The sequence below is a fragment of the Eleutherodactylus coqui genome, chromosome 6, assembly GCF_035609145.1.
Source record: "Eleutherodactylus coqui strain aEleCoq1 chromosome 6, aEleCoq1.hap1, whole genome shotgun sequence".
In the NCBI taxonomy this organism is placed as follows: Eukaryota; Metazoa; Chordata; class Amphibia; order Anura; family Eleutherodactylidae; genus Eleutherodactylus; species Eleutherodactylus coqui.
Window position 1 is genome coordinate 115,851,219 of NC_089842.1, and position 27,447 is coordinate 115,878,665.

Below are 27,447 nucleotides of genomic sequence, written 5' to 3' on the forward strand. Positions count from 1 at the left end.
GAGGAATATTCGTGTGGCAGGGAAATTGGATTGCAAACAGTTAAATATGATCTACAGTACTGTGCAGAAGTTTCAAAGAGGTCTGTTAAAGTCTGCAAAATCTTAGGGTTGTCTTCAAAGGGCCGATTGTAATTGTATAGCAAGGGCTCATTCACATGAATGTATTTGCGCAGTGTATTACACATTGAATAGAACCCATTGATTTTACCTAGATTCATGCACATCAAGGTACTTTTTCACGTGATGTGTGATTGTCGGATAACACCTGCCTGTAAAAGTTCAGTTCTCAAACTGTGCGTTATATATCATGTTAAATTAAACTGTCATGATAACATTATTTATAATTTTAAAGGTGGAATAATCAACCAAGCGTAATGATGGTTGGTTCCCATAGACCTGAATGGGGGCTCCATGCATTACAGCTCTGTACAGGTCTATAATAGGGCCCAGCAGCTGGACTCCTAACAATGTAATTCTTTGAACCGTTAAAAGTTTTACTTCACACACTCTGAAATCACTCAGTCACTGCAAAGCCTGTGAAGTGCAAATATATAGCCTAAAGCACCAACATAAAGTATTTGCCCAGCATGTCTCCAATCACATATCAGTCAGAAACCACCTGATATACCATAAATGACTGGAGTCATAAGATTCAATACATTCCCCCTGATGGTTAATAAGGAAGAAATTCCAGAATCTTTTCACAGGACATAAACCAGTGACAATGTTTTACACCACCTGTAAGGATTATCACGCTGCAGAGCTGAATTTCAAAGAATTTGTGGAGACTCACTTTTCTCATGGAGATGTCAGCATCATACAAGAAACCATGTGTGAGCCCATGAATCAACTACATTAAGTGTTTTCTTCAGGTCTGTATAACCAAAAAGCGTGTGAGCGATGGGACATAGTCATAATGATAGTAGATTGTTTTTTTTAGAGTCTAGTGAATTACAGCGCATACAGCAGGGGGTACCAAGAGATGGTGTAGAAGTTGTATTCTCATCTTGTGAACTCTATAATAATAATAATTTATTATTGTTATTGCTAACTTATTCCACAGTGCTTTCGAGGTTCTTAGGGAACACAAACAATATGACATTTACAAAAATTACAAGAGTTACATGTGGTGTTCAATTATTTGGAAACAGAGGGAGTAGGATGATACACAAGGTACGGGGACAGGAGGTAGAGCAAGGAGGAACACAGGAATGTGAGCATAACATGTGACATACAGTTTTAAGGACACAAAAAGGGTGGGGGTAGTGCAGGAGGTGCGGGGCTGAAAGTGTACATAATAGGCTTAAGTGGAAAGCCATAGGAAGGTTTTTAGGAGGTTTGTTATGCTACTTTGAAGGGGTGCATCTTTAAGATGCATTTTTATGTAACCGTTGAGGGAAAGGCTGGAACTTATATTGAAAGGAAGCCTATTAGCATCTTATGGCACTTAGACTTACAAAATCCCCATAAAAACAAAAATCCCAAAGGTCATCAATAAATACACTGATATTCAAGTGTATAATTATATCATCAGATTGTTCAATATATCAGAATTTCAACATATCCATGGATGTCAAGTCTATTATGGGAGAGGCAAGAGGGCACTTTCAAATCCCCTGTGACTGCATGATGGAGCTTTTTTCACGGTGCATCATGGGTAGGGCTTAGCCAGTGATAAGTGGTGGGTGCCCACGGCTAGACAGATAATGTACAGTGTGTGACTAGGGACAAACAAAATTAATCCTGGCTTTCCACATGTCTTGACTGTCACATTGGTCTCTGTTTTAATCATTACAGACGGATTCTTCAGATTTTTGAGTATAAGGAGGCTGCTTTGTATTTTTCAGTATTGCTGGTCATTGAGGTGCTACGTCCTATGACATGAACAAACTTATTTTAATAGGATTCTGATTTATTGTCTCCATTTATTTAAGTACTAGCTGATATACCCGGCTTCGCCCGAGTTAATTTGGTACTGGTGTTCTGCTGTTCACACCGCTTATGAAGTCGTGGTTACTTTAGAGATACCGAGGAAAAACATATGTTCACCATTTTGCAGTTCTCTGCGTTACCCAGGAAACACCACGGGAGGTAACCATGCAACGTTTCCTTTATATAAAATGACATCAGGATGTGAGAGAATTAGATTCCATACATAAAATTTGGACGCTAATTCTTTTGCACTTAGAATTGAATAATCGAGTTTGGACCCATTAACTTTTCCAATTTATGACATAATCAATGCCCGTGCCAAATTTCAAGTTTCTATGACATTGGGAAGTGAGAGAATTAGATTTCCTATGTAAAATGTGGATGCTAATTCTTTTGCGCTCAGAATTGAACAATCAAGGTGAGACCCATTAACTTTTCCTATTTATGACATTATCAATGCCAGTTCCAAATTTCATGTTTTTATGACACCAGGAAATTAGAGAATTAGATTCTGTATGTAAAATTTGGACGCTAGTTCTTTTGCGCAAGAATTGAATAATTGAGTTGGGACCCATTAACGTTTCCTATTTATGACATATTCAATGCTTATGGCAAATTTCATGTTTCTATGACATTGGGAAGTGAGAGATTTAGATTATGTACGTAATATTTTGGCGCTAATTCTTTTGTGCTTAGAATTGTATAATAGAGTTGGGACCCATTAACTTTTCATATTTATGACACAATCAATACCCGTGCTAAATTTCAAGTTTCTATGACTTCGGGAAGTGAGAGAATTAGATTCCGTACGTAAAATTTGGACGCTACTTCTTTTGCGCTAGAATTGAATAATCAAGTTGGGACCCATTAGCTTTTCCTATTTATAACATAATCAATGCTCGTGCCAAATTTCAAGTTTCTATGACATTGGGAAGTGAGAGAATTAGATTTCCTATGTAAAATGTGGATGCTAATTCTTTTGCGCTCAGAATTGAACAATCAAGGTGAGACCCATTAACTTTTCCTATTTATGACATAATCAATGCTTGTGCCAAATTTCACGTTTCTATGACACCGAAAAGTGAGAAAAATACATTCCGTACGTAAAATTTCGGCACCAATTCTTTTGCGCTAGAATTGAATAATCGAGTTGGGACCCAATTACTTTTTCTATTTTGGAGATAATCTATGCTTGTGCCAAAATTCATGTTTCTACGGCATCGGGAAGTTGGAGAACTTTTGGCGAGTCAGTCAGTGAGTGAGTCAGTGAGGGTTTTTGTCTTTATATATATAGACTAGCTGATATACCCGGCTTCGCCCGAGTTAACTTGGTACTGGTGTTTATCTGGTGTTCACACGGAAAATCTTATGAAGTCGTGGTTACTTTAGAGATACTGAGGAAAAACATATGTTCACCATTTTGCACGGTTCTCTGTGTTACTCAGGAAACACCACGTGGAGGCAACCATGCAACGTTTCCTTTATATAAAATGACATCGGGAAGTGAGAGAATTAGATTCCGTACGAAAAATTTGGACGCTACTTCTTTTGCGCTTAGAATTGAATAATCGAGTTGGGACCCATTAGCTTTTCCTATTTATGACATAATCAATGCTCGTGCCAAATTTCCCGTTTCTATGACACCGGAAAGTGAAAAAATTACACTCCGCACGTAAAATTTTGACGCCAATTCTTTTGCGCTAGAATTGAATACTCGACTTGGGACCTATGAACTTTTCCTATTTATGACATAATCAATGCTCCTGCCAAATTTCACGTTTCTATGACACCAGAAAGTGAGAAAATTAAATTCCGTACGTAAAATTTGGACGCTAATTCTTTTGCGCATAGAATTAAATATTCGAGTTGGGGCCCATTACTTTTTCATAATTATGACATAATCAATGCTCGTGCCAAATGTCATGTTTCCATGACATTGGGAAATGAGAGATTTAGATTATGAACGTAAAATTTGGAAGCTAATTCTTTTGCGCATAGAATTGGATAATCGAGTTGGGACCCATTTGCTTTTCCTATTTATGACATAATCAATGCTTGTGCTAAATTTCAAGTTTCTATGATACCGGAAAGTGATAAAATTACATTCCGTACGTAAAATTTGGACGCTAATTCTTTTGCGCATAGAATTGAATAATCGAGTTGGGACCCATTAGCTTTTCCTATTTATGACATCATCGATGCTCGTGCCAAATTTCCCGTTTCTATGACACCGGAAAGTGAAAAAATTACATTCCGCACGTAAAATGTCCACGCGAATACTTTTGCGCTAGAATTGAATTATGGAGTTGGGGCCCATTCGCTTTTCCTATTTAGGACATAATCATTGCTCGTGCCAAATTTCACATTTCCATGACACCAGAAAGTGAGAAAATTATATTCCGTACATAAAATTTGCACGCTAATTCTTTTGCGCAAAGAATTGAATAATGGAGTTGGGACCCATTAGCTTTTACTATTTATGACATAATCAATGCTCGTGCCAAATTTCCTGTTTCTATGACACCGGAAAGTGAAGAATTTACATTCCGCACGTAAAATTTGGACGCTAATTCTTTTGCGCATAGAATTGAATAATCGAGTTGGGACCCATTAGCTTTTCCTATTTATGACATAGTCAATGCTCATGCCAAATTTCCTGTTTCTATGACACCGGAAAGTGAAAAAATTACATTCCGCACGTAAAATGTCGACGCCAATTCTTTTGCGCTAGAATTGAATAATCGAGTTGGGATCCATTCGCTTTTACTATTTATGACATAATCAATGCTCGTGCCAAATTTCACGTTTTTATGACACCTGAAAGTGAGAAAAATACATTCCGCACGTAAAATTTGGACGCTAATTCTTTTGCGCATAGAATTGAATAATCGAGCTGGGACCCATTAACTTTTCCTATTTATGACATAATCAATGCTCGTGCCAAATTTCACGTTTCTATGACATTGAGAAGTGAGAGATTTAGATTATTTACGTTAAATTTTGACGCCAATTCTTTTGCGCTAGAATTGAATAATCGAGTTGAAACCCAATTACTTTTTCTATTTTGGAGATAATCTATGCTTGTGCCAAAATTCATGTTTCTACGGCATCGGGAAGTTGGAGAACTTTTGGCGAGTCAGTCAGTGAGTGAGTCAGTGAGGGTTTTTGTCTTTATATATATAGACTAGCTGATATACCCGGCTTCGCCCGAGTTAACTTGGTACTGGTGTTTATCTGGTGTTCACACGGAAAATCTTATGAAGTCGTGGTTACTTTAGAGATACTGAGGAAAAACATATGTTCACCATTTTGCACGGTTCTCTGTGTTACTCAGGAAACACCACGTGGAGGCAACCATGCAACGTTTCCTTTATATAAAATGACATCGGGAAGTGAGAGAATTAGATTCCGTACGAAAAATTTGGACGCTACTTCTTTTGCGCTTAGAATTGAATAATCGAGTTGGGACCCATTAGCTTTTCCTATTTATGACATAATCAATGCTCGTGCCAAATTTCCCGTTTCTATGACACCGGAAAGTGAAAAAATTACACTCCGCACGTAAAATTTTGATGCCAATTCTTTTGCGCTAGAATTGAATACTCGACTTGGGACCTATGAACTTTTCCTATTTATGACATAATCAATGCTCCTGCCAAATTTCACGTTTCTATGACACCAGAAAGTGAGAAAATTAAATTCCGTACGTAAAATTTGGACGCTAATTCTTTTGCGCATAGAATTAAATATTCGAGTTGGGGCCCATTACTTTTTCATAATTATGACATAATCAATGCTCGTGCCAAATGTCATGTTTCCATGACATTGGGAAGTGAGAGATTTAGATTATGAACGTAAAATTTGGACGCTAATTCTTTTGCGCATAGAATTGAATAATCGAGTTGGGACCCATTAGCTTTTCCTATTTATGACATCATCGATGCTCGTGCCAAATTTCCCGTTTCTATGACACCGGAAAGTGAAAAAATTACATTCCGCACGTAAAATGTCCACGCGAATACTTTTGCGCTAGAATTGAATTATGGAGTTGGGACCCATTCGCTTTTCCTATTTATGACATAATCATTGCTCGTGCCAAATTTCACATTTCTATGACACCAGAAAGTGAGAAAATTATATTCCGTACGTAAAATTTGCACGCTAATTCTTTTGCGCAAAGAATTGAATAATGGAGTTGGGACTAGAGATGAGCGAACGCGTTCGTCCGAGCTTGATATTCGTGCGAATATTAGGGTGTTCGGGATGTTCGTTATTCGTGACGAACACCATGCGGTGTTCTGGTTACTTTCACTTCCTTCCCTGAGACGTTAGCGCGCTTTTCTGGCCAATTGAAAGACAGGGAAGGCATTACAACTTCCCCCTGCAACGTTTAAGCCCTATACCACCCCCCTGCTGTGAGTGGCTGGCGAGATCAGGTGTTCGCCTAATATAAAAGTCGGCCCCTCCCGCGGCTCGCCTCAGATGCGGTGTGAGTTAGATGAGGGACAGTGCTGTTTGTACCGGAGCTGCTGTAGGGAAAGAATTGGTAGTTAGTGTAGGCTTCAAGACCCCCAAAGGTCCTTATTAGGGCCACTGATAGCTGTGTGTTGGCTGCTGTTAGCAGTGGGATTTTTTTTTCTTCTCAAAATCGGCTCTGCAGAGCGTTGCACCTGGCATTAGGGACAGAAGTGCTGCATAGGCAGGGAGAGTGTTAGGAGTGAGTGTAGCCTTCAAGAACCTCAACGGTCCTTTCTAGGGCCATATTTATCCGTGTGCAGTACTGTCCAGGCTGCTGTTGGCTGTGCTGCATTTTTTTTGGGCTTCTCAAAATCGCCTCTGCAGAGCATTCCACCCTCCATTGATACTGCAGGGAAAGAATTGTATAGGCAGGGCCACAACACAGTTATTATTCATAGAATATACGCAGTGCTGCCTGTTGGTGGGAAAAAACTGAAAAGAAATCTATTTGTCCAGCCTGTGTCCGTCCTTACGGGCGGTGGAGACGTGTGAGCTGCGTGAAAAACATTGCTAAATCATACGCAGCCAGCTACGCTTTACTGCTGGGTTCGCCATTTGCTTTCCTTAATTGGGAAAAAAAATACCTGCTCTCCAAGAGTTATAATAACTCTGCTACCCTCACGTTCTGTGACACATAAGCAGGGACACAGCGCAGTTATTAAACTTCGCAGGTTCATTGAATATACGCAGTGCTGCCTGTTGGTGGGAAAAAACTGAAAAGAAATCTATTTGTCCAGCCTGTGTCCGTCCTTACGCCTGTGGAGACGTGTGAGCTGCGTGAAAAACATTGCTAAATCATACGCAGCCAGCTACGCTTTACTGCTGGGTTCGCCATTTGCTTTCCTTAATTGGGAAAAAAAATACCTGCTCTCCAAGAGTTATAATAACTCTGCTACCCTCACGTTCTGTGACACATAAGCAGGGACACAGCGCAGTTATTAAACTTCGCAGGTTCATTGAATATACGCAGTGCTGCCTGTTGGTGGGAAAAAACTGAAAAGAAATCTATTTGTCCAGCCTGTGTCCGTCCTTACGCCTGTGGAGACGTGTGAGCTGCGTGAAAAACATTGCTAAATCATACGCAGCCAGCTACGCTTTACTGCTGGGTTCGCCATTTGCTTTCCTTAATTGGGAAAAAAAATACCTGCTCTCCAAGAGTTATAATAACTCTGCTACCCTCACGTTCTGTGACACATAAGCAGGGACACAGCGCAGTTATTAAACTTCGCAGGTTCATTGAATATACGCAGTGCTGCCTGTTGGTGGGAAAAAACTGAAAAGAAATCTATTTGTCCAGCCTGTGTCCGTCCTTACGCCTGTGGAGACGTGTGAGCTGCGTGAAAAACATTGCTAAATCATACGCAGCCAGCCACGCTTTACTGCTGGGTTCGCCATTTGCTTTCCTTAATTGGGAAAAAAAATACCTGCTCTGCCACAGTTAATAACTCTGCTACCCTCACGTTCTGTGACACATAAGCAGGGACACAGCGCAGTTATTAAACTTCGCAGGTTCATTGAATATACGCAGTGCTGCCTGTTGGTGGGAAAAAACTGAAAAGAAATCTATTTGTCCAGCCTGTGTCCGTCCTTACGCCTGTGGAGACGTGTGAGCTGCGTGAAAAACATTGCTAAATCATACGCAGCCAGCTACGCTTTACTGCTGGGTTCGCCATTTGCTTTCCTTAATTGGGAAAAAAAATACCTGCTCTCCAAGAGTTATAATAACTCTGCTACCCTCACGTTCTGTGACACATAAGCAGGGACACAGCGCAGTTATTAAACTTCGCAGGTTCATTGAATATACGCAGTGCTGCCTGTTGGTGGGAAAAAACTGAAAAGAAATCTATTTGTCCAGCCTGTGTCCGTCCTTACGCCTGTGGAGACGTGTGAGCTGCGTGAAAAACATTGCTAAATCATACGCAGCCAGCTACGCTTTACTGCTGGGTTCGCCATTTGCTTTCCTTAATTGGGAAAAAAAATACCTGCTCTGCCACAGTTAATAACTCTGCTACCCTCACGTTCTGTGACACATAAGCAGGGACACAGCGCAGTTATTAAACTTCGCAGGTTCATTGAATATACGCAGTGCTGCCTGTTGGTGGGAAAAAACTGAAAAGAAATCTATTTGTCCAGCCTGTGTCCGTCCTTACGCCTGTGGAGACGTGTGAGCTGCGTGAAAAACATTGCTAAATCATACGCAGCCAGCTACGCTTTACTGCTGGGTTCGCCATTTGCTTTCCTTAATTGGGAAAAAAAATACCTGCTCTGCCACAGTTAATAACTCTGCTACCCTCACGTTCTGTGACACATAAGCAGGGACACAGCGCAGTTATTAAACTTCGCAGGTTCATTGAATATACGCAGTGCTGCCTGTTGGTGGGAAAAAACTGAAAAGAAATCTATTTGTCCAGCCTGTGTCCGTCCTTACGCCTGTGGAGACGTGTGAGCTGCGTGAAAAACATTGCTAAATCATACGCAGCCAGCTACGCTTTACTGCTGGGTTCGCCATTTGCTTTCCTTAATTGGGAAAAAAAATACCTGCTCTGCCACAGTTAATAACTCTGCTACCCTCACGTTCTGTGACACATAAGCAGGGACACAGCGCAGTTATTAAACTTCGCAGGTTCATTGAATATACGCAGTGCTGCCTGTTGGTGGGAAAAAACTGAAAAGAAATCTATTTGTCCAGCCTGTGTCCGTCCTTACGCCTGTGGAGACGTGTGAGCTGCGTGAAAAACATTGCTAAATCATACGCAGCCAGCTACGCTTTACTGCTGGGTTCGCCATTTGCTTTCCTTAATTGGGAAAAAAAATACCTGCTCTGCCACAGTTAATAACTCTGCTACCCTCACGTTCTGTGACACATAAGCAGGGACACAGCGCAGTTATTAAACTTCGCAGGTTCATTGAATATACGCAGTGCTGCCTGTTGGTGGGAAAAAACTGAAAAGAAATCTATTTGTCCAGCCTGTGTCCGTCCTTACGCCTGTGGAGACGTGTGAGCTGCGTGAAAAACATTGCTAAATCATACGCAGCCAGCTACGCTTTACTGCTGGGTTCGCCATTTGCTTTCCTTAATTGGGAAAAAAAATACCTGCTCTGCCACAGTTAATAACTCTGCTACCCTCACGTTCTGTGACACATAAGCAGGGACACAGCACAGTTATTAAACTTAGATAATTCATTCACTAGAGGCAGTGGGGCCTTTCGTTTTCCAAAAAGGGCAAAAATTATATTTGGCCTGCAGTCTTGCGCCAATTTATTTCCTGCCTGGGAAATCTAATCACTGGTAATACAGCATGCTGAGGGGTAGGGGTAAGCCTAGAGGACGTGGACGTGGACGTGGCCGAGGACGCGGAGGGCCAAGTGAGGGTGTGGGCACAGGCCAAGCTCCTGATCCAGGTGTGTCGCAGCTGTCTGCTGCGCGATTAGGAGAGAGGCACGTTTCTGGCGTCCCCACATTCATCGCCCAATTAATGGGTCCACGCGGGAGACGGTTATTAGAAAATGAGCAGTGTGAGCAGGTCCTGTCCTGGATGGCAGAAAGTGCTTCGAGCAACCTATCGTCTACCCGCAGTTCTGCGCCGTCCACTGCTGCCAATCCGAATCCTCTGTCTGCTGCTCCTCCTTCCTCCCAGCCTCCTCACTCCACTACAATGACACCTGCTCAGGAGCGGGAACACTCCCAGGAACTGTTCTCGGGCCCCTGCTTAGATTGGGCAGCAGCGGTTCCTCTCCCACCAGAGGAGTTTATCGTCAGTGATGCCCAACCATTCGAAAGTTCCCGGGGTCCGGGGGAAGAGGCTGGGGACTTCCGCCAACTGTCTCAACAACTTTCTGTGGGTGAGGAGGACGATGACGATCAGACACAGTTGTCTTGCAGTGAGGTAGTAGTAAGGGCAGTAAGTCCCAGGGAGCAGCGCACAGAGGATTCGGAGGAAGAGCAGCAGGACGATGAGGTGACTGACCCCACCTGGTGTGCAACGCTTACTCAGGAGGACAGGTCTTCAGAGGGGGAGTCAAGGGCATCAGCAGGGCAGGTTGCAAGAGGCAGTGCAGTGGCCAGGGGTAGAGGCAGGGCCAGACCGAATAATCCACCAAGTGTTTCCCAAAGCGCCCCCTCGCGCCATGCCACCCTGCGGAGGCCGAGGTGCTCTAAGGTCTGGCAGTTTTTCACAGAGACGCCTGACGACCGACGAACAGTGGTGTGCAACCTTTGTCGCGCAAAGCTCAGCCGGGGAGCCAACACCAACAGCCTCACCACCACCACCATGCGCAGACATATGATGGCCAAGCACCCCGCAAGGTGGGACAAAGGCCGTTCACCGCCTCCGGTTTGCACCCCTGCCTCTCCCCCTGTGCCCCAACCTGCCACTGAGATGCAACCCCCCTCTCAGGACACAGGCACTACCGCCTCATGGCCTGCACCCACACCCTCATCTCCGCTGTCCTCGGCCCCATCCAGCAGTGTAGTTCAGCGCACCGTTCAGCCGTCGCTTGCGCAAGTGTTCGAGCGCAAGCGCAAGTACGCCGCCACGCACCCGCACGCTCAAACGTTAACCGTCCGCATCGCAAAATTCATCAGCCTTGAGATGCTGCCGTATAGGGTTGTGGAAACGGAGTCCTTCAAAAGTATCATGGAGGCGGCGGCCCCGCGCTACTCAGTTCCCAGTCGCCACTACTTTTCCCGATGTGCCGTCCCAGCCCTGCACGACCACGTCTCCCGCAACATTGTGCGCGCCCTCACCAACGCGGTTACTGCCACGGTCCACTTAACTACGGACACGTGGACAAGCACAGGCGGGCAGGGCCACTACATCTCCCTGACGGCACATTGGGTGAATTTAGTGGAGGCTGGGACAGAGTCAGAGCCTGGGACCGCTCACGTCCTACCCACCCCCAGAATTGCGGGCCCCAGCTCGGTGGTGGTTTCTGCGGAGGTGTATGCTTCCTCCACTAAAGCACCCTCCTCCTCCTCCTCCTCCTCTGTCTCACAATCAAGATGTGTTAGCAGCAGCATGTCGCCAGCAGTCGGTGTCGCGCGGTGTGGCAGCACAGCGGTGGGCAAGCGTCAGCAGGCCGTGCTGAAACTACTCAGCTTAGGCGATAAGAGGCACACGGCCCACGAACTGCTGCAGGGTCTGACACAGCAGACCGACCGCTGGCTTGCGCCGCTGAGCCTCCAACCGGGCATGGTCGTGTGTGACAACGGCCGTAACCTGGTGGCGGCTCTGCAGCTCGGCAGCCTCACGCACGTGCCATGCCTGGCCCACGTCTTTAATTTGGTGGTTCAGCGGTTTCTGAAAAGCTACCCACGCTTGTCAGACCTGCTCGTAAAGGCGCGCCGGCTCTGCGCACATTTCCGCAAGTCCCACACGGACGCTGCCACCCTGCGCACCCTGCAACATCACTTTAAGCTGCCAGTGCACCGACTGCTGTGCGACGTGCCCACACGGTGGAACTCTACGCTCCACATGTTGGCCAGGCTCTATGAACAGCGTAGAGCTATAGTCGAATACCAACTCCAACATGGGCGGCGCAGTGGGAGTCAGCCTCCTCAATTCCTTTCAGAAGAGTGGGCCTGGTTGGCAGACATCTGCCATGTCCTTGGTAATTTTGAGGAGTCTACCCAGGTGGTGAGCGGCGATGCTACAATCATTAGCGTCACCATTCCTCTGCTATGCATCTTGAGAAATTCCCTGCAAACCATAAAGGCAGCTGCTTTGCGCTCGGAAACGGGGGCGGGGGAAGACAGTATGCCGCTGGATAGTCAGGGCACCCTCCTGTCTATTTCTCAGCGCGTACAGGAGGAGGAGGAGGAGCATGAGGAGGATGAGGAGGAGGGGGAAGAGACAGCTTGGCCCGCTGCTGACGGTACACCGGCTGATTGCCTGTCATCCTTTCAGCGTGTATGGCCTGAGGAGGAGGAGGAGGAGGAGGAGGAGGATCCTGATAGTGATCTTCCTAGTGAAGACAGCCATGTGTTGCGTACAGGTACCCTGGCACACATGGCTGACTTCATGTTAGGATGCCTTTCTCGTGACCCTCGCGTTGCACGCATTCTGGCCACAACGGATTACTGGGTGTACACACTGCTCGATCCACGGTATAAGGAGAACCTGCCCACTCTGATTCCCGAAGAGGAAAGGGGTTCGAGAGTGTTGCTATACCACAGGACCCTTGCGGACAAGCTGATGGTAAAATTCCCAGCCGACAGCGCTAGTGGCAGAAGGCGCAGTACCGAGGGCAAGGTAGCAGGGGATGTGCGTAGATCGAGCAGCATGTACATCCCAGGCAGTGCAACAGTCTTTAAGGGCCTGGCCAGCTTTATGGCTCCCCACCAAGACTGTGTCACCGCTCCCCAGTCACGGCTGAGTCGGCGGGAGCACTGTAAAAGGATGGTGAGGGAGTACGTAGCGGATCGCACGACCATCCTTGGTGACGCCTCTGCCCCCTACAACTACTGGGTGTCGAAGCTGGACACGTGGCCTGAACTAGCCCTGTATGCCCTTGAGGTGCTTGCTTGTCCTGCGGCTAGCGTCTTGTCGGAGAGGGTGTTTAGTGCGGCTGGGGGAATCATCACCGATAAGCGTAGCCGCTTGTCAACCGACAGTGCCGACAGGCTAACACTCATCAAGATGAACAAAGGCTGGATTTCGCCAGACTTCTGTTCTCCACCAGCGGACAGCAGCGATACGTAAGCAATACGTAGGCTGCACCCGCGGATGGAAGCTACGTTCTCTCTCACCATCCAAAACGGGGACATTTGTGCTTCATCAATCTGTGTCTAATATTCCTCCTCCTCCTCCTCCTGCTCCTCCTCCTGAAACCTCACGTAATCACGCTGAACGGGCAATTTTTCTTAGGGCCACAAGGCTCACTCAAATAATTTTTCAGAACAATTTTTATAAGTTTCAATTAGCTTAAAAGCGTTGGAACTTTAACTTGAACCAATTTTTCGTTACACTGGGCTGCCTCCAGGCCTAGTTACCACTTAAGCCACATTAACCAAAGCGATTCACCTGCCATCTTGGTTGGGCATGGCCAATTTTTACTGAGGTACATTAGTACTGTTGGTACACCAATTTTTTGGGGCCCTCACCTACAGTGTAATCATAGTAATTTCTATGTTCTTCGCCTGCACTCATGGTACAGAAAGGTGTGTGGGGTTGGCCTACAGTTTAGCTACATAAATGTCACTTGTGCCTTGGCTATACTAAGGCTACTGAAATGGAACGAAGACTGCGCTCCCACTATACTGCTGCTTCAGAATTGTTACTGGGGCCTGTCTTGAGTGCTACTATTGCTTACATGGAACGAAGACTGCGCTCCCGCTATACTGCTGCTTCAGAATTGTTACTGGGGCCTGTCTTGAGTGCTACTATTGCTTACATGGAACGAAGACTGCGCTCCCGCTATACTGCTGCTTCAGAATTGTTACTGGGGCCTGTCTTGAGTGCTACTATTGCTTACATGGAACGAAGACTGCGCTCCCGCTATACTGCTGCTTCAGAATTGTTACTGGGGCCTGTCTTGAGTGCTACTATTGCTTACATGGAACGGACACGTGGAGAGGACACGTAGTGCCTCAAAAACATCCCCCTCCTCCTCCAACAGGGAAAACATTGTTGGCAAATGCCTTTGCATTGGTTCGTCTGGCGGCAGTCCAAGAATTTCACCTTTACCGACACTACAAGAGAGCCCCCCCACCATCCCCCCGCCACGGCCCACTTAATCCTGGCCACATTCCGAAAACCAACAAAATACAACCGTGGTACTAGGTCCGCAGTCACCACCACATTACCACCAACGCGGTTACTGTTAAGGTGCATATAACCAGTCTGACTGGGGCATGCAGACACCTTGACAGAATGAATAGTGTGTGGCACATAGGTTCCCCATTGCTATGCCCACGTGTGCAGCTCCTGATGGCGGTGGCACAGGATTCTATTTCTCATTGCTTCTGTACAGCATTGTGGGCTATCGCCCCGCCCCTATTAAAGAGGGTCGCTACCTAGCCGTGCCAACCCTGTGCAGTGTGTGCCTGCGGTCCCTCGTCGTGGCAGACGCACTTCTAAATAGACATGAGGGTGGTGTGGCATGAGGGCAGCTGAAGGCTGCGCAGGGACAGTTTGGTGTGCGCTGTGGGGGGGAGGGGGTGCGGTTGGGCAGCATGTAACTCAGGAGAAGTGGCAGTAGAGTGTCATGCAGGCAGTGATTGTGCTTTGTTGGAGGTAGTGTGGTGCTTAGCAAAGGTATGCCATGCTAATGAGCGCTTTTCAGAAGTAAAAGTTGTTGGGAGGGGGGGGGGGCCCACTCTTGCCGCTATTGTGGCTTAATAGTGGGACCTGTGAACTTAGGATGCAGCCCAACATGTAGCCCCTCGCCTGCCCTATCCGTCACTGTGTCATTCCCATCACTTTCCTGAATTGCCCAGATTTTCACACATGAAAACCTTAGCGAGCATCGGCGAAATACAAAAATGTTCTGGTCGCCCATTGACTTCAATGGGGTTCGTTGTTCGAAACGAACCCTCGAGCATCACGGGAAGTTCGTTACGAATAACGAACACCCGAACATTTTGGTGTTCGCTCATCTCTAGTTGGGACCCATTAGCTTTTACTATTTATGACATAATCAATGCTCGTGCCAAATTTCCTGTTTCTATGACACCGGAAAGTGAAGAAATTACATTCCGCACGTAAAATTTGGACGCTAATTCTTTTGCGCATAGAATTGAATAATCGAGTTGGGACCCATTAGCTTTTCCTATTTATGACATAGTCAATGCTCATGCCAAATTTCCTGTTTCTATGACACCGGAAAGTGAAAAAATTACATTCCGCACGTAAAATGTCGACGCCAATTCTTTTGCGCTAGAATTGAATAATCGAGTTGGGATCCATTCGCTTTTACTATTTATGACATAATCAATGCTCGTGCCAAATTTCACGTTTTTATGACACCTGAAAGTGAGAAAAATACATTCCGCACGTAAAATTTGGACGCTAATTCTTTTGCGCATAGAATTGAATAATCGAGCTGGGACCCATTAACTTTTCCTATTTATGACATAATCAATGCTCGTGCCAAATTTCACGTTTCTATGACATTGAGAAGTGAGAGATTTAGATTATTTACGTTAAATTTTGACGCCAATTCTTTTGCGCTAGAATTGAATAATCGAGTTGAAACCCAATTACTTTTCCTATTTTGGAGATAATATATGCTTCTGCCAAATGTCATGTTTCTACGACATCGGGAAGTTGGAGAACTTTTGGCGAGTCAGTGAGTGAGTGAGTGAATCAGTGAGGGTTTTCGGCTTTATATATATATATATATAGATACTAGCTGATATACCCGGCTTTGCCCAAGTTAATTTGGTACTGGTGTTTATCTGGTCTTCACACAGAAAATCTTATGAAGTTGTGGTTACTTTAGAGATACCGGAGAAACATATGTTCGCCATTTTGCATAGTTCTCTGCGTTACCCAGGAAACACCACGGGGAGGTAACCATGCGACGTTTCCTTTATGTAAAATGACATCAGGTCAGAGAGAGAATTAGATTCCATACGTAAAATGTGGACGCTAATTCTTTTGCGCATAGAATTGAATAATCAAGTTGGGACCCATTAGCTTTTCCTATTTATGACATAATCAACGCTCGTGCCAAATTTCACGTTTTTATGACACCGGAAAGTGAGAAAATTACATTCCATACGTAAAATTTTGACGCCAATTCTTTTGCGCATAGAATTGAATAATCGAGTTAGGACCCATTAGCTTTTTCTATTAATGACATATTCAATGACCGTGCCAAATTTTAAGTTTCTATGTGAAAAAATTACATTCCGCACGTACAATTTGGACGCTAATTCTTTTGCGCATAGAATTGAATAATCGACTTGGGACCCATTAGCTTTTCCTATTTATGACATAGTTAATGCTCCTGTCAAATTTCACATTTCTATGACACCGGAAAGTGAGAGAATTAGATTCCGTACGTAAAATTTGGACACTAATTCTTTTGCGCATAGAATTGAATAATCAAGTTGGTTCCCATTAGCTTTTCCTATTTATGACATAATCAACGCTCGTGCCAAATTTCACGTTTCTATGACACCGGAAAGTGAGAAAATTACATTCCGCACGTAAAATTTGGATGCCAATTCTTTTGCGCATAGAATTGAATAATCGAGTTGGGACCCATTAGCTTTTCCTATTTATGACATGGTTAATGCTCCTGCCAAATTTCACGTTTCTATGACACCGGAAAGTGAGAGAATTAGATTCCGTACGTAAAATTTGGACACTAATTCTTTTGCGCATAGAATTGAATAATCAAGTTGGGACCCATTAGCTTTTCCTATTTATGACATAATCAACGCTCGTGCCAAATTTCACGTTTCTATGACACCGGAAAGTGAGAAAATTACATTCCATACGTAAAATTTGGACGCTAATTCTTTTGCGCATAGAATTGAATAATCGAGTTGGGACCCATTAGCTTTTCCTATTTATGACATGGTTAATGCTCCTGCCAAATTTCACGTTTCTATGACACCGGAAAGTGAGAAAATTACATTCCGTACGTAAAATCTGGATGCCAATTCTTTTGTGCATAGAATTGAATAATCGAGTTGGGACCCATTAGTTCTTCGTATTTATGACATAATCAATGCTCCTGCCAAATTTCGAGTTTCTATGACACCGGGAAGTGAGAGAATTAGATTCCGTACGTAAAATTTCAACGCTAATTCTTTTGCGCATAGAATTGAATAATCGAGTTGGGACCTATTATCTTTTTCTATTTATGACATTTTCAATGCCCGTGCCAAATTTTAAGTTTCTATGACATTGGGAAGTGAGAGATTTAGATTATGTACGTTAAATTTCGACGCTAATTCTTTTGCGCTAGAATTGAATAATCGAGTTGGGACCCAATTACTTTTCATATTTTGGAGATAATCTATGCTTGCGCCAAAATTCATGTTTCTACGACATCGGGAAGTTGGAGAATTTTTGGCGAGTCAGTCAGTGAGTGAGTGAGTCAGTCAGTCAGTCAGTGAGTCAGTGAGGGCTTTCGTCTTTATATATATAGATAGTGTGATGCTGTATAATTAATCTTAGTATATAATTGACAATATATGATTTTTATCATGATTAATTATCATATTTTAATAAGACTTTTTTGTTTGTGTAGAGATGATGGATATGAAATCATAATCTTTAGGCTGCAATCACATGGGCCGTTTTCTCTCTCAAGTACTGTCTGATTCAAAAATGGACAAAACTTGAACAGGATAATCACCCATTCAATTTGGGTCGATAGCCAAAATTTGATAAATTATTGCAAGTCCTATTTTGTACAATTTTTATTCTAGAATCACCCATTATATTCTTGGGGAGTGTTTGAAAAATAGATTATATGTACATGCCATGCAAGACCAATCCATTTTTAATGCATGTTACTATAGGGACCACATGAAAAAAAGAACCAGGAAGTGCATAGAAGTGAAAAACTTGAATGAAAAACTGTAAAATGTCTTTAAACTGCATGTTAATAATCATGAAAACTCATAGCAAACATCTTAAAATTGCAATAATAACACAAAAATATGTCAGTTTTCACTGTCCAAAATTGCACTTGCCCATTTACAACCTTAGGCCTTAGTCAGATGGGCGTTTTTTTGCGCGATTTGTGCATGCGTCCGGCGATTTTTTAAAACCATTGCTTTGCAATGGTATCTGACACATGAGCGCTTTCTATGCGCTTGTCTGATAAATTATAGAACAGAAATCGCAGATCGCACCTATCTGCGATCTGCGATTCCTGTTCTCTTCTCTATATGCGCTTAATGGGGCCGGCGGCAGCAGCGCCGACCCCATTGAGAACATATAGAAGATAAATCATTCTTCTCTGCCACAGCTGTAACAGCTGTGGCAGAGAAGAACGATGTTTGCCCATTGAATTCAATGGAGCCGGCAATACAGCGGCTCCATTGAAAGCAATGGGCTGCCGGCGTGCGCGGGATGAATTGTCGGGAAGGGCTTAAATATATAAGACCTTCCTTGCAATTCATCCAGAAAAGTGTTAAAATAAAAAAAATATACATACTCACCTGCTCCCGGCAGCCGGAGTTCCGCGCGGCCGGCCTGCAGTGGGTGTGAAGGGGGTGTGAGTCAGACCTGCCCCCTGATTGGCTCAGCGCTGAGCCAATCAGGGGGCAGGTCTGACTCACACCCCCTTCACACCCACTGCAGGCCGGCCGCGGGGAACTCCGGCTGCCGGGAGCAGGTGAGTATGTATATATTTTTTTATTTTAACACTTTTCTGGATGAATTGCAGGGAAGGGCTTATATATTTAAGCCCTTCCCGACAATTCGTCCCGGGCTCGCCCGCAGCGCATTGCTTTCAATGGAGCCGCTGTATTGCCGGCTCCATTGAATGCAATGCGCTGGACAGCTCCGGCCCGTTTCTATTGAAACGCGGCTAGGAGCAGATTTTCGGGCACCGGTCACGCGATTTGCGGATGCGCATCCGTCATGCGATCCGCAAATCGCGCGAAAAAACGCCCGTCTGACAAAGGCCTTAATATGTTGATAGGTTTACATGTCAAGACGATGACTATTGCTGAGAAGTAAGACACTGTTCAGATTTCCATAAACTCATTCCGTCTAGGGGTCCTGTCATAGATGCTCCTGGATGGAACCAGATTAAATCCAATGAATATATTGAAAATACATGCACAATGAATATAAAGATTCATACATTCGTAGGGGATGTGACTGCAACCAACTATATTATAGATTGTCAGCCTTCAAAATCTAAGTGCAAATCATGGCATACATCTATGTCCAGATTTGTGTGCCATTTGTGTAAAATACATTTTCCTTACCTGCAAAACCTCTGGAGAGAGACTCAAACTAAAATCTAGGCTTTGTCTCCTACTTTAGCATTACATGTTAGACAATGTACACATATATGCATTACTTTGCAGAGCATATTTTGAGAATTAATTTCTGGTTGAAATATTGCATATTAAACCAACTACTTAAAAGAACATAAAAATAATGAGAAAAAGTATATTTTTTCAGTTTCTGCCCATTTATCATTACATAAGACATACTAAACAAGAGATGTTCACTCAATATGTAAGAATGGTCTATGTGTCCTGCAAAAAAAAAAAAGATAAATCAAGAAGCAAAATAAAAATTACCTTCACAATTCAATATTGCAGAATATAAAGTATTGTTCTGCTCATCAACCCCCCCCCCCCCCCTAGTCATGAAATGGTTGACCTCCAACTTCCTACACCACACGTGATAGTAGTATAGCGGCTAAAATCTCTGTGCTCTTCCCATCCAATGTCATGCAACCACTGATTCATTCTCTGTTGCTCAATTCTTGCTTTCTTCTCTTTTCTACAGGAATGGTGAAAGGAAAACGTATGCTTGCATCAAGCGTTGGGGGGATCATCTATCCACTTTTTTCAGCCAGCAAATACTTCAAAGAGATTTATGTTATTGAGTTCACAGATGCCAGTGTCAAGCACTTCAATCAATGGGTGGAGAATGGTGATGAAGCCACAGATTGGTCATTTGCTGCAAAATTCCTTAGTCAACTGGAGGGCAACGAGTATGTGAGCTTATTTATATAAAGTTGGAACTTGGGTGCAATGCAATTTATAAACACTAAATATTCTCACTCCCATGAAAGCAGTACAGTAAATATGATTATTCTGGTCAATAGTTCCCTGTTACAGGAGATTGTTATGTCCCCTATATGGTCCAGTAGTAATATGGGGACATGGGACGATTACAATTCTCCATGATATAAGTTGTGCAGACCCAAATTGATCACAGGCAGATCTACACATACATTAGCAGCTCAGTGCAACAGCCTTGTCAAGTTTTCTTCCTAAAGTAAACTGCAGAACTGCAAATGGGTACTCGTCTGGCAGGTCCCTACTTTAATGAGACACCTGCCTGCATGCAGGGGAATGGTCCCGATAAGGATAGCCCCACACTGGAACCTATGGCCCTGGGGGGGAAAACTAACTAAAGCAGGACAGGACACAGTTCACATCAACACACTGGGGATATCTGCATCACAGAACAGGACTATTCGTACATAATGTCTAGCCACCTGCTCAGAGCCACAGAACACATCACTGTTCACACAGATATACACTGAACATGCCTGTTCACACTTGATGTCTGGCCCCTGGCACAGACACTGAACATGACAATGTTCACACCTACACACACCTACACACCAGACAAGGAAACCAATCCCTAGAGTGAAGGGATACTAGCTTCTTCTTCCAGAGGAACTGATGTATATATGCAGCAGAGTAGGGGAGATTGGCTGGCTGGAGAACACCACACCCAGCAAGTATAATTATTCCACACCTGTGAAGGTGTGCTCCTGGAAACCTGTAGACCAACAGGTCACAGCAGCACAACCTGACAAGCCTTTTCTTCTTTCAAACGAGCACTCCAGCATCTTTTTGCGTATACAGTGCAGTATAGGCTGTTATTAGACTATAATGTAGATGCTCTTGTATATGCCTTGTATACACGGGGTTTAGTGAATATGCCGTTTATTTATTTTCTATTATCTTGGTTACTTTTTATTCTTATTCTGAAATAACTTATCTAATGCCTCCTATATTTCCTATGATGCAGATAAAGGTGGTAGAGTCTAATTATACTGTACTTATACACTTAGGCTCTGTTGAGTTTCCATCATAAATGCCTGAAAAATTACCAGGGGTTGCTTTTACTTCTTTGACTTTTTCAATTTCTTCTTTTAGACAAATAATACTTATTTTTCACTTCAACGTTTATGGTTTATTTGCCTGACCTAAATTTCATAGTTCTACCCTGATTATTTTTTTTTACTGATCTGAAGTATACCTGTTCTCCAAATGTCAAGACAAAGTTTAGAAAATAATAGTTTTCTTTTCAAGACAGTGCTGCGCCTTAGAAATTTGAATATTTTCATACTAAAGTTCTGAAACGCCCTGCTTGCTCAACTGATCATTTGGAATTTTGTTTTCCAATCTAAAGCTTGCTCTGACGTTTGGAGACCAAATTCACTTCAGATCTGCACACACAGATTGTATAGACAGTGTAAGTGATTTTACACAGGATAACTATCATCCAAATAGATGCTCCAAATACTAACTACAGCAAGTTCTTATCAAATGAAAGATGTTTGTGTACTTTAACATTGTTGTTCACTTGTTAAATTTCTGTCAATTCAAAGTTTTTGGCTAGTTCATGAAAGACAGACGATAGCCTATGTCAGTGTGGCGAACCAATGGCACGCATGCCAGAGGCGGCATGCAGAGCCCTCCCTACTGGCACGCACTGCCATCAGCTGCTCACCACTGGTGAATAGCCGCAGGGGCCGCGGCTCCCCTGCCGGCATTCACTCAGCTGCACTGCTAGCGGGGCCGATCCCAGCGTACACTGTGACGTTAGTGTGCAGCCGGGATCCTCCTTACCCGACGTCTCCTCGTTACTGGTGTATTATGTCGCCACCGGAAGTAAGGGGTGGCAACATAATACACCTGTCAATCCACTGATTCATGCCCCCCAGCTTTTGAGCTGAGAGTGGGGGGCCCGAGGCTGGAGGCGCCAGCGAGGCTGAGAGATTCTGCGCTATCTGTGCCGCGCCTGCCCAGCGGCCCCGCATACAGGACAGTGGCAAGGCTGGGAGCGCCAGGACAGAGGACAGCACTGACCCTGGGAGCTGCGGCAGCAGAGGCTGAGGCGCAGGAGGACAGCACAGAGCACACCACAACTGTGAGGGAGGGAGGGGAGGCCGCTATGGGATGTCACTATTACACTGGGGGCACTGTGAGGTGTCGCTTGTCGCTATTACATGGGGGGCCGCTGTGGGGTGTCACTATTACACTCGGGGGCCGCTGTGGGGTGTCACTATTACCACTGGGGCTACTCTGGGGTGTCACTATTACCACTGGGGCCGCTGTGGGGTGTCACTATTACCACTGGGGCCGTTGTGGGGTGTCACTATTACCACTGGGGCCGCTGTGGGGTGTCACTGTTACTACTAGGGCCGCTGTGGGGTGCTGCTATTACACTGGGGGCCGCTGAGCGGTGTCGCTATTACACTGAGGTCCGTTAAGGGATGTTGCTATTATACTGGGGGCCACTGCGGGGTGTCGCTGTCACACTGGTGGCCGCTGTGGGATGTCACGATTACCACTGGGGCAGCTGTGGGATGTGACGATTACCACTGGGGCCACTGTAGGGTATCACTATTACACTGGGGGCCGCTGTGGGGTGTCGCTGTAACACTGGGGGCCGCTGTGGGGTGTCGCTGTCACACTGGGGGCCGCTGTGGGGTGTCGCTGTCACACTGGGGGCCGCTGTGGGGTGTCGCTGTCACACTGGGGGCCGCTGTGGGGTGTCGTTATTACACTGGGGGCTGCTGTGGGGTGTCGCTATTACACTGGGGGCTGCTGTGGGATGGCAGGGCTATTTCAAAATAGACCGGGTGCAGATTTTGACTGCTTTTTGGATGCGGAAATGCTGCAGAATTTTCTACAGAAATTCCGCTGAGGATATCCTGCAGCATTTCCGTATCCAAAAAGCAGTCAAACTCTGCATGCTGTCTATTTCGAAGCGACGCTGTCTTTTTTGGAATGATGAGGGTAAAATCATACATTGTGATAAGCCCGGCCCCCTGACATGTTGGCACTTTGCGATAAATAAGTGAGTTGTGGGTTGCAGTTTGGGCACTCGGTCTCTAAAAGGTTTGCCATTACTCGCCTATGTTTTTTCATGGGCAGTACACAGCTCCATGATAGACTACGAGGCTAAACAGTTTGGCGTTGTTTTTTTAACACAGACTGACGGTCCTCATGAAAAAAATAATTGCATATCGTATTCCTGTCTATATCACAGACCACAAATCGAACATGCTAATGCATGTCTAGGTGCTTTGTCTGTGTAAATCGGACAGCACACAGACAGATTTCCATATGCTGTCCGATGCGAGTTGAGCGTAAACATCTCAGGCACAACTCGCACACACGGGAAGTTTGTCTACAAATAGCTCACTGCATAGCCCTGAGGATAAGAATACTTTTACATGGACTATCAGCTGAACAATAACTTAAATAAGAAATTTTGACCAATAGTTGTCCCATGTAAAAGCAGGACCCAACAGGGTACTGAGCGAAAAATCTCACATTGCTCACTGATCACTTCATTTAATTTCAGAGTAGGTCATTAATGGTCGATTCAAAGCTTGGCATTCCTGACAATCAGATAAACCCCCAGGCCTGCTGTCATTTTGAGTTGCACAAATGGATGTAAACTTACATCCTATGGAAGTCATGAGCTCAGAAATTGAGTCTGTGCCTGTTACAGTAGTAGCCAGCTGTCACTGACAGATGACCAACAGCTCCAACAGTGGAAATTGGAGAGAACACTGATCCCTTTTGTTAACCCCTTACATGCTGTGATTAATGTTGATTGCAGCATGTAAAGTGTTTACAGATGGAGGGCGCTCTCTCTGTGACATCATTGGCCCTTCACCATGTAATCATGGAGGGTTGTAAAAATAGTAAAAAAAAGAAAAAAAGTTTAAAAAAACAACTTTTTGGTGCACCTTTCCCTCAATGTTTTAAAGAATTTAAAAACTCACATTTAGTATCATTGCATCTGTACAAAAATCAAGCACGCTTCCTATTCTGTAAAGGAAACACTTTTTTTTAAAAAAGCACAAATATTGCATTTTTTGAGAGACTAAATGAACAAGAAAAAACAAGAGTTATCAAAACAGCCATATGTACCCCAACATTTACCTATAAAAACTACAGCTTGATAAACAAAAAACAATCCCTCACAGAGCTAGCTCTGTTGATAGAAAAATAATAAAGTTATGGGACTTTGAATGCAGCGATCAAAAAATGTTTCCAAAAAAGGGGTTTTATTGAGCAAAAATGGAAAAACTTTAAAAATATATAATTTTAGTATTATCATAATCACACTTACCCTCCTAAATGGTTATGTCATTTATACTGCATGATTTATACTTAAAAACTCCCCCACAAAGAACGATGGCAGAATTGAGGTGGATTTTCTCCTGGTCCCCTAAAAAAATAATAAAGTTATACAATACATTTTATGTATGCAAAAATGGTACCAGTAATAGAATTAAACTTCCCATGCAAAAAAACAGCCCTCATGTAGCCATGTCAATGAAAAAATAAAAAAGTTATGGCTTTTGAAATGTGGAGTTTGAAACACAGGGTACACAATGTAGGCAGCTAACTCCAACCCCTGAGTAATGGCTGGCACTGGTAATCGCAGGTACAGCTCTCATTGATTTTAATGGAAACTGTGCCTACAATTACCAATGCTGGCTTCTACACAGGGGTAAGAGCTATATACTTCTGCTTCGACTCCTATATTTTCGCATTCACAGTGACCACCAGAACAGCTGATCTTTACTTCAATACTTAAAACAATTAGACCAATCAAGACTTGTAGAAGGCAGACCTCTGTTACAGCCTTTTTCTGCTGCTCACCTGCTTAGGAGTATGTGGCTAAACGCTGTTGGCTGCTGTGAGTCTACTCATTCTCAGGCCTCTACCTGTTAGGGTGCCTATCCACTAGCGATTTTTTTTTTTCTTGCGATGTGAGAGCGATGATTATGAAACCAATGATTTTCAATGGTTTCATACTCATTTGCGATTTTTACTCTCAAGCCTCGCAGGACAGAGAAAAAAATCTGCGATATCGCTCTGCGCTTTTAACGGGACTGGTGGCAACAGCGCCAGCCCCATTGATAACATAGAGAGTACATCACAGACTTCTGCCACAGCTGTGATAGCTGGACCGCAGGGATGAAGGAATCCTCTGCTACAGCTTTCACAGCTGCGGCATGAATTCAATGAATTCATGAATTTAATGAATGGCTAAGTGCTGCCTGTGCTTGGTTGAGCGCTGTGACCAATCATATTCAGCGCTCAGCTGTCATTCAATGGCTCAGCCAATGAGACCAGTGCTTTCTGGGGGCAGGGATTTTTCAGTCCCCGGCCTACAAAACACAGAAGAAGACTAACATGCCGGAGAGCTCTTCTAGGTGAGTATAATTTTTAGTTTTACCTTTTTTTTACAGCTATGGATGAATTTCTGGGAAGGGTTTATATTTCAAGTCCTTCTCTGAAAATCATCACTGCGGGCGTTGCCTGCAACCCACTGCTTTCAGTAGGGCCACAGCAGTGTGTGTGGCAAGACAGATTCACAATAGGATATACAGAAAGTCCAGATTTCAAACTCCCATTTCTTTTGGAGATAACAGAAAACTCAATAGTGTAATTACAATTTTATTGGATATCAATTAGCTAGGATTGGTCAATGCATGAAACTTTTGAGCCATTTTCCATAATTATTAACTTCAAATTCTTTTTAGGGATGGATGGGAGGAAAAGGAAGAGCAAACAAGAACAGCAGTTAAAGAGGTCTTCAAGTATGATCTACTTGACAGCAATTCTACAAAATTAGTGGCCATCCCTGAAGTGGATTGCTTCCTTACAGTTTTCCTATTCAACGTCATCTGTAAAACTAAGGAGGATTTCAAGAACAACCTGAAAATCTTCACATCTTCGCTAAAAATTGGAGGACACATGGTCCTTATTCTTGCACTCGATATGACCTGTTATCGGGTGGGCGACCACAAATTTTCTACCCTGACAGTAAATGAAAAGTTTGTAAAAAAGGTGCTGACTAGCACTGGCTTTGTCATTGTGAAAGAGGTGATCATGCCCACATCAAAAGAAAATGATCTAGTTGATTATAAAAATATGGTCTGCATGGTAGCCCAGAAGGTGAAAAAGACTTAAAGCTGGCAAATTGGGATTTGCAATTTTTTGGTTCAAAAGATTAACAACTTCTTTCAACAAAATCATTAATAGCATTTATAAATTGAAAAAAATAAGATTTGCACACTGGCTCCTAAAATCTGTAAAATTGCTACCTATCAATCTTTACAATGCTAATCAAAATCAATAGACAAATAGATTTCCTAAATGTGCTTAGAATCAGGTGGTCACCACATATATTATGCTTAAAATATAATCTACATGAAACCCACCCCAACCAATGTTAACCTAAGCGACATGACACCACAGCCACACAACTAAGATGTTATGCCCATTTAGAGAAATTAGGTTCCCATACCTGAGTTGTCCCCGTTTAAGTGTTGTACAGGAATGCCAAAAAAGGCTGCTGTCCATTCAGCCATTGGCAACACATAATAGGACACTAAAATACATGTGTGTAAGAGGAAAGGGGGTGAAACAAAAATGATTCTGTGGGAGGGGCAGAACCCAACACTGCACTGTTAACAGTGTGAGGCTCAATGTTCACGGGTGGATTTTTGCTGCAGAATTCGGAGATAGCATTCTGCTCCAGATTCTGCAGCAATAAGTCTACATAGCATGCTATGGTAAAACAATGCTTCATGCCCATGAGTAGAAATCAATTGCGGTTTCCGCTCGCGGATAAAAAAAAAATTGCACCATGCTCCATTTTGCTGCGGTTCCTGAATGGACAGCTTCCATTGAAGTCAATGGAAGCCGTCCGCTCCGCGGCTCACCTGCGGTTGAAATTGCAGATAGGCCGTGTATTCCGCAGGAAAGCAGTAGTTCGAAGGAAAATTTTTAAAAAAATCCCAAAAAACGCTACTGCACATGTGCAACGGCTCGCTTGCCGGCATTTTCTCACACATCCACGGTACAGAAAAAGAAGACCCGAAGAGGTCAGCAGGGTCCTTGGTTGCAGGCAGGGTCGGATCCGCTGCCCCTGGACATGAGGCTTTAGGCTCTGACTGTGGCCTTTCCCCTATTCCCCTGCACTTGCATTCCCCCATCCTAGACCAGGGTTCCATAGGCTGCCATCCAGGAGCGTGTAACTTTTCAATCTCATACAACACCTCTTGCATACAATA

The 27,447-nt window shown here is 44.1% G+C and overlaps 1 protein-coding gene across 1 annotated transcript; it reads left to right on the forward strand.

The window, feature by feature from the left end:
- The first annotated feature begins 744 nt into the window (after positions 1-744).
- On the forward strand, positions 745-27,244 carry LOC136631431 (indolethylamine N-methyltransferase-like). Its single transcript, XM_066605719.1, has 3 exons — positions 745-872; positions 19,884-20,091; positions 25,912-27,244. The coding sequence occupies exons 2-3, from the start codon at positions 19,886-19,888 to the stop codon at positions 26,339-26,341; spliced, it is 636 nt and encodes a 211-aa protein (XP_066461816.1). The 5' UTR covers positions 745-872; positions 19,884-19,885; the 3' UTR covers positions 26,342-27,244.
- Positions 27,245-27,447: the final 203 nt, after the last annotated feature.

Coding starts and splice junctions, on each gene's coding strand:
- LOC136631431 (XM_066605719.1), top strand. CDS start 19,886: ATGGTGAAAGGAAAACGTATGCTTGCATCAAGCGTTGGGGGGATCATC. Junction 20,092..25,911: donor AGTCAACTGGAGGGCAACGA/GTATGTGAGCTT, acceptor AATTCTTTTTAG/GGATGGATGGGAGGAAAAGG.